Source organism: Rhipicephalus microplus, chromosome 5, assembly GCF_043290135.1.
Source record: "Rhipicephalus microplus isolate Deutch F79 chromosome 5, USDA_Rmic, whole genome shotgun sequence".
In the NCBI taxonomy this organism is placed as follows: domain Eukaryota; kingdom Metazoa; phylum Arthropoda; class Arachnida; order Ixodida; family Ixodidae; genus Rhipicephalus; species Rhipicephalus microplus.
The window spans coordinates 95,716,050-95,723,214 of record NC_134704.1 but is presented as its reverse complement, the minus strand read 5'-3'; the positions used below and the strand labels follow the sequence as shown (position 1 = coordinate 95,723,214).

Here is a 7,165-nt window from a genome sequence, read left to right as displayed (position 1 = left end):
GATTGCGCAATCCCGTCCTTCCTTCAATGCTTTCTTCGCGAGACTATCAGCATCTTCCTTTTTTCTTTATTCCAACGTGGCGGGGTATCTATTGGAATACGATGTTGTGACCCTGCAATGAGGCATATTCCACAGTTTCTGCGATATCTGCCCCGCCGCGGAGGTCTCGTGGCTAAGGTACTCGGCTGCTGATCCGCAGGTCGCGGGTTCGATTCCCAGCTGCAGCGGCTGCATTTCCGATGGAGGCGGAAATGCTGTAGGCCCGTGTGCTCAGATTTGGGCGCACGTTAAAGAACCCCAGGTGGTCGAAATTTCCGGAGCCCTCCACTACGGCGTCTCTCATAATCATATGCTGGTTTTGGGACGTTAAACTCCACAAATCAATCAATCAATTTATGCGATACATTGTGCTATTTCACCATTTTTGTAAGGTGATCTCACATTTCTGATTAGCTGAAGAGCAGGTTTGTTATCAGTGCATATCACCCATTTTCGTGGCTCAGGATTCTCGCAGATTAGCTTAACTGCTTCAAAGATAGCCACCAATTCTGCTGTCGTCGATGAAGGTTCGTGCGATAATTTGTACATCTTCTTTTTCTGATATTTGGGTATAAAGACCACACAGGCTGACGCTTCTTCTGTGCATGATCCGTCTGTATATATCTTCGTTTTTTTCATTACGCATTACATGAAGCTGATGAAGTACCAACTGTGCCGCTACTAGTGGTGGCATGTCTGCTTTCTTCTCTATGCCGTCTATTTCACGGATAACGTTGAGAAGTGGCAGCGTCCAAGGTGGTTTTGAAGGTTTCCATTGTTTAAATTCCGGTACTACTGCTTGAAATGATGATATAGTATCCTGTAGTCTCGTTGCCGTCCTTTGTGTTAGTACACCAGATAAAAAATGACTTTCATGTTGCGTGAAAATTCTAAATAAATTTTGAGATGTTTCTTTAGTTCGGAGTACTGCCAAAGGTAGCTCTCGAGCCTCCACATACACTAAAGTACTGGAAGTTGATCGTGGTAAACCCAGACATACCCTCAAGCTCCTTGCCAATAACAAGTGAAGTCTCCTTTCGGTGGAGGCTGGGAGTTCGTGCAGCAGAGGCAGTGAGTAAGTTACGATGGGGCGTATCCAGGCAACATGTAGGGCTAATAACGACTCTGTAGTACCACCCTATTTGGCCCCGCAGAGATGCCGCAGGAGTCGAATGGCCTGATTCACTTTTTGTTCCAGGGACTGGACATGACGCGACCATGCTAGTCTCCGGTCTAAAATTACTCCCAAGAATTTATGAGTTTTAACCATTTGAATAAACTGATTTTGCAGAATAATCTGTAAATTTCCAGGTCTTTTTAATGTAAACGGAAGTATGGCTGTTTTAGCCAGACTCAGTGCCATACCTCTTTTTCTTTAGAAAACGGTCTACATAATCCAATCCTTCTTGTAGGGTTTGTTGTACATCCAAAAACGATGAACCAGACGTCCATATACTTATATCATCAGCATATACTCAACATCTGATGTTAGGTGGAAGATTATACGGGAGCTGCGTTATGACTGCAGTAAAGGGAGTAGGGCTTAGCACACTGCTTTGTGGCACTCCTTGGTTGACGACATGTTCTGACGTTGGGCCCTCCTGCGTAACTATAAAAATTTTCCGGTACTTCAGGAAGTCAGCGATCCAACGCAGTATCTTGCCCTTGAATCCCTGTAGCGCCAGGTTTTCCAGAACGTGAACGTGACTCACTGTGTCGTATGCTCGGTGGACATCAAGGAATACAGCGACAGTGATGTTTCCTTGCGTTCGTTGGTTTTCCACATCTGTGACCAAATCCAGAATGCAGTCCATTGTGCATCTACCTCTTCTGAAGCCGGCTATGCTTTGTGGTAGTAGTTTTTTCATGTCTTGCCACCATAAAATTTGTTCATTGATCATTTTTTCCATCACTTTTGAAAAACAACTTGTCAAACTAATCGGCCTAAACGAGTCCAACTGCATAGGGCTCTTCCCTGGCTTTAGCAACGGTACTACTTTTGATATCTTCCAACTTTCCGGAACTTTTTCTTCTTGCCAACTTTTATTATAGATGTCCAGCAGGTGTAATTTTCCTTTTTCGCACAAATTAGCAAGAGCAGCGTATGTAACTCCATCTGTTCCTGGTGAACTTGTTCGTTTTACTGAAGACAGCCCATAATAAAGCTCCTCCAGTGTGAAGCTGTCATCCAGATCTGATGAACTGATCGCAGAGAACTTTGTTACAACCACCGAAGCTGATTCTGCTGAGGATTTATATTCGCTAGTTTGGGCGGTCTCTCCATTTCTCAGTATAGGATCGCAAAATTCTTCGGCAATCACACGTTCACTAACTCCTCGAGACAGCGCTAGAGCTTGTAGTGGTCTCGAGTGGACTACTGGCTGTCGGAGGGCGCGTACAATGTTGCACAGTTGAGACGCCGAGGTAAATGGAGAAAGTGAGGCACATAAATCTTGCCACCTTTTCGTTGAAAGCTTCTGCAGTTGGTTATGCGTTGTAGAATGTACTTTCTGTGCAACCTTGAAATCTTCTAAATTGCCCGACCTGCGATATCTTCTTTCAAATCGGCGTCGTATTGCCCGAAGCCTCTCATACTCAGCGTCAACACCCGAACAGCCATCTGGAATGGGTACTGCACGAGTTGCTTTTGTTAGAAAATTTTTTATCTTCGATGCATACGTTTCTGCAGTCTTGTTTTATGCTTAGGACTATAACAATAACTATGGGGGTTTTAGGTGCCGAAAGCACCATCTGATTATGTACAGATAAATTTTGATGACAGGAATGTTACTTCACGTCCACTTAAAACTACTTATGCGCGTGTTGTTTCATTTGACCCCCAGTCCTTCATCTGACTAGGAATGGAAGCCGCGCTTTTGAGCTAAGAAATACGGCACCCTACGCTCGGAGCTACCGTAGAGGTTAATAACTATATATACTCGCCCACCTGCGAATATGACACATACCTTAACTTCTTCTTCAATTTTGCATTCAAGCAATATTTTCATAATCGGATTTGTGTTGCGTACGACATCCGTGTGCACCTGCAACAGCATACAAATAGTTTCACCTCACGAAGTGACGACTTAACGCTGTCGATAGAGAGCCGATACACCCGCCCTGTTTAGCGTTTCTTTGCCGTCCACCAATAGCGGCCACATTTAGTAAGACTTGCGCAAGCGGTGGAAAGTGTCTTCATGGGTACTGTGCGGATAACGCTCGCAATATGATAGAGGAGGTCGCTTACGGCTCGGAGAAATGCGGCCTCCCACACTCATCGCCACAGCCACGAGGCAGGCGGCGAGCACCGACACCAAGGCGGTCTTCATATCGCCCTTCTGCACAAATGACAAAACAACACACACTCGTCGATAGCAACAACACTTGTAGCGCTTACTATAGCGTTCCTTGCCCAAACCTAATATCTACTCCTTAGATTGTGACAAAACAAGCCGAGCTGAGGATGGGACGAAGCGACCACATGTACAATGGGGAAATCGCGTGACTGGCTTTGCGTGGTTTATGTACCGTGTTTCGCATCCCGTTGACAATTACTTTTTCTCTTTGTTTGAAAGCAAGGCAGTTTGCCATGCTATGACTGCATACGGCTGGACTTGCATGACAAAGGACTAAGTAGCCTTGATGCCTTGACTGTCAGCTGGAGTGACGCGTCGCGGAGTTTCGCGACATGTGCACAGTCAAAGCTGCATGTTACATGGCCAAAAACTTAAAAGGACATTAGCGGACGCTTGAGTAAGAAGAGTTTTGCATGGCCTATTATGCACAAAAGCTCTAGAACGTGCTCCTTTTTTTTTTTGCGGGGTTGTCGGTGACACGGCCGGTCACTTGCTCACGTTTTTTTTTTTTGCGTCTGGCCATTATTTAACGATGCAGCTCATGCAAACGAGATCTGTCAGCTCTCGCTTTGAGTATGTACGTCCCTGGTTTTGTCACCTATGCAGCGTGCCTCTCACCTACTGAATTTCGCGGAAGGCTTCGCGTGTCGCTGCTCGTTTAGATATTAGCATGTAGGGGTCTTGAGCTACATTGCTATAGTCCGCGTATTTGTTTGTGTTCAGTGGTGCATGAGTCGCTATATAGAATAAAAGACCTTGATCACCACTTGCGACATAATGCAGCTCGGTGTTTGTCTCTTAATGATCATTACATGGAGGAGTCTACAGAGAACCAACTCGACACATGGCGCTCCATTGAAACAATAGAATCATTAGTGGTAACAACGGCTGTCTAAAACGAAGTGCTCTTATTGTTCTATGCGATGCCATCGTTACAGCGGCGTTCATTTGAATTGATCGCTTATTATATTCAGTTTACATAGAAAGAAACACCAAGCTTTGAGATAGAAACTGCGGACGAAGCCGTTTTGCTTGTGGATATCAGATGAAGAATGTTACGGTTTCTCTTATTAGATGCATTTACCCACTGAGTCGTCTCGGTAAAGATGTTCAGAAAATGAACGCCAGTTAAAGTGAGCGACGTGCGAGACTGCGCAATTTCTGGCCTGATGTGACAGCAGACGTTTATAATATCTTTTGTTTTAGTCAAGCGAAGCGTCGTTATATATTGTGCTTGATGTGCTGGAGGCCATGAACACAATTAAAAAAATGTGCGCTCAATGCGTGAACGCTGTGCGCTTATCAGCGTCATGTCCAAAGAGAATTGTGCCTCACGTAATATAAAAACATCCCGTTTGCTTTCACATGTGCGCATGGAGAGAATTTGTCTACAAAAAAGAAAACTTGACTTCTTGGTGCAAATTTTATGTGTTTCCACCTATTTAATTAGCAGTTCCTTCGCTGAAGAATTTACAAATGAAAACTCTCTCCAGCACATCAATAGTACAAGATAACGCACATGAGCACCCCATCAAAGTAAAGCAAGCGCAGTATCACGTTGATTGACGGAACATATAAAAGAGGCTTTTGTCCTGGACAAGCAGCATAGTTAGCCTGATGATGACGACGAAAAAATACGGCGTGACCGGAAATCGAACCCGCATCCTTCAGCTTTGCATCTACTGAGCTACTGTGAAGGGTGGGTCATATTTTGATAAAGGTGAACTCGAAAAACTCTCGTTTAAGTTTAGGTACGTGTTGAGCGACATTGAGTTGTCAAAATTAACCAGAAATCTTCAGTTCAAGTGTTGATCGTTATGAACTGACGAGTTATGCTGCATTAGGCACTACGTGTAAAAGATAAAGCAAAAATAAAACTCAACAAGACAGAGCTACCGCTAAAAAATAAAACAACTATAGACTATACCTTCAACATGGGAACGCTCTTAATAAGCTAGACGCCTAACCAACACCAGACGAAAGAAAGTCAAAAGTAATAGAAGGGGTGTGGCAGTTTGGGCTAGCTGGTATGACATGACGATAGTTATAGCACGTGAATAGAACGACGACAAATGGCGCTCGTCTCCTTTTTGTGCCTTTGTCATCGTTCTGTTCTTGCGCTATAACTATAGTAACAGAAGGGGCTTCACTTCTAATTTACAAACAGGCATATCTGCTTCACATGTTCTTCAGAAGGTTTGACTGATCCAAATAAGGCTTGCCCACCAAAACTTTATCAAGCGATTGTCGATAGACTTGGAAGTCTGAAGTGACACCCTTTTGCTGATCAGTCTACTTTCCTCTGGCAACGATTAGGCTTCTAGTTTATTCAAAGCAATGTACTAACCAGCCTAGTAATGAGTTCTGTTTGGGAACACTTGCCTGTTAATGTTGAAGGCCGAGACGATTAAGGACGATGACGATTTGAACGCAGCGACTTGCAGACTGCGAGGACGACGTGGCAACAACGAACACGGAGGGGTTCTCAGACTTTTCACTGTTCTAATCGTGTCACTTGTAGCAAAAACAGCAGAAAAAAGACGCTCTCGCTGGTCACCCTCTGCAAGAAGTCGCGCGAGTCGGGCTGCTCTTCTTCTTTGTTTTCGTCTAGTGAGCTCTTTTTCTGTGGCAGAACGAGATAATCTTATCCTCGTCCAAAAAAGCGGAGCTCGAGAATCATGGTATACGGTTGCAGGGCATGAGGATTCCGATGCGGAACGGGCTTTCGTGGTATCAAGCTAGTCCCTTCTGGCGAGATGTCTTCCAGGAAATTTCTCCTCTTGTTTCTCAACACGCGCACTTTGCAGCCGGAGCAACTCGAGATAAATGTCTACGAATATCTCGCTGTTGCCGCCATTTTAGCCAGTGGAAGTCGTCGAACTACAATCTCAAGTAAGAACGTACTTAAACAAAAAAGAAGGGTGAACAGAGAGGGCAAGAAAGTTTTACAAGTATCAAAACGAAGTTAACAGCTGTGAGGTACATTGTGGACGTGATCTTAGCACCTCTGAGGAGCCTACAATCAAACAAAATCAAAACTAAATATCACCACCTAAGCACCCCGTGCAGTTAATAAATACCCACGCCGTATTGTTTGCGCATTCGAATTGCCAACGCGACTGCCAAAGAGGTCTCCGTGAGTTTTATAAGAAGTTGAAACGTGCTGTCCCGGTGTTTATTACCATGAGCTGGCAGTGCCCTCTGCCGTAGCTCTTCACTTCATATCACCACTTTTAAGAGACGTGAGCTTCAAACTTTCGCTTCGTGACGTCAGCTTAAAGGGTTCAAAAACACCCAAAGGATTTTATGGGGAGCAGTTTATACTGCGACGGGAACACTCCCTAGCTTACAATACCTTTATGCTGACAAGTTCTGAAAAGGAAACAGTTGAAAGCGTGGAGGCCCTTCCAGTTTGCGAGTGCTGTAGCATTGATTACTGTTTGTTCATTATAGTTCTTTTGATCTTACGGAATGATGGACCACTTCCTTGTCCCGATTCGTAGCCGTATGCAACTTCTCTACAATGGAGGTGGAAATATCGTATTGACGTGGGTCTATTGCACGTGCAGTAGTGCAGTGACAGTAGCATATAAAAATTGCTTCATATAACAGATACATGAATTGACTTGAATGCCACATAAAATAGCCATAGCGAGATCGAAGACTACGTAATTTGAGTATGTAACCAGTTGAAATATCTCCACCCTGTTGACCTGGGTTTATTGAAGCAACTTTACGTTCTGTTGCTGATATGTACGTCAAATGCTGTT

General features: G+C 44.3%; 1 protein-coding gene across 1 annotated transcript in view; it reads right to left on the bottom strand.

The window, feature by feature from the left end:
- LOC119174308 (uncharacterized) overlaps positions 1-5,916 on the bottom strand; it is a 41,523-nt gene extending 35,607 nt beyond the window's left edge. The window contains exons 1-2 of the mRNA XM_075895793.1: positions 5,778-5,916; positions 3,287-3,377 (exon numbers count right to left, since the gene is read on the bottom strand). Of these exons, the coding sequence (XP_075751908.1) occupies positions 3,287-3,368 (82 nt within the window). The 5' untranslated portion in view covers positions 3,369-3,377; positions 5,778-5,916. The remainder of the gene's footprint in view (positions 1-3,286; positions 3,378-5,777) is intronic.
- Positions 5,917-7,165: the final 1,249 nt, after the last annotated feature.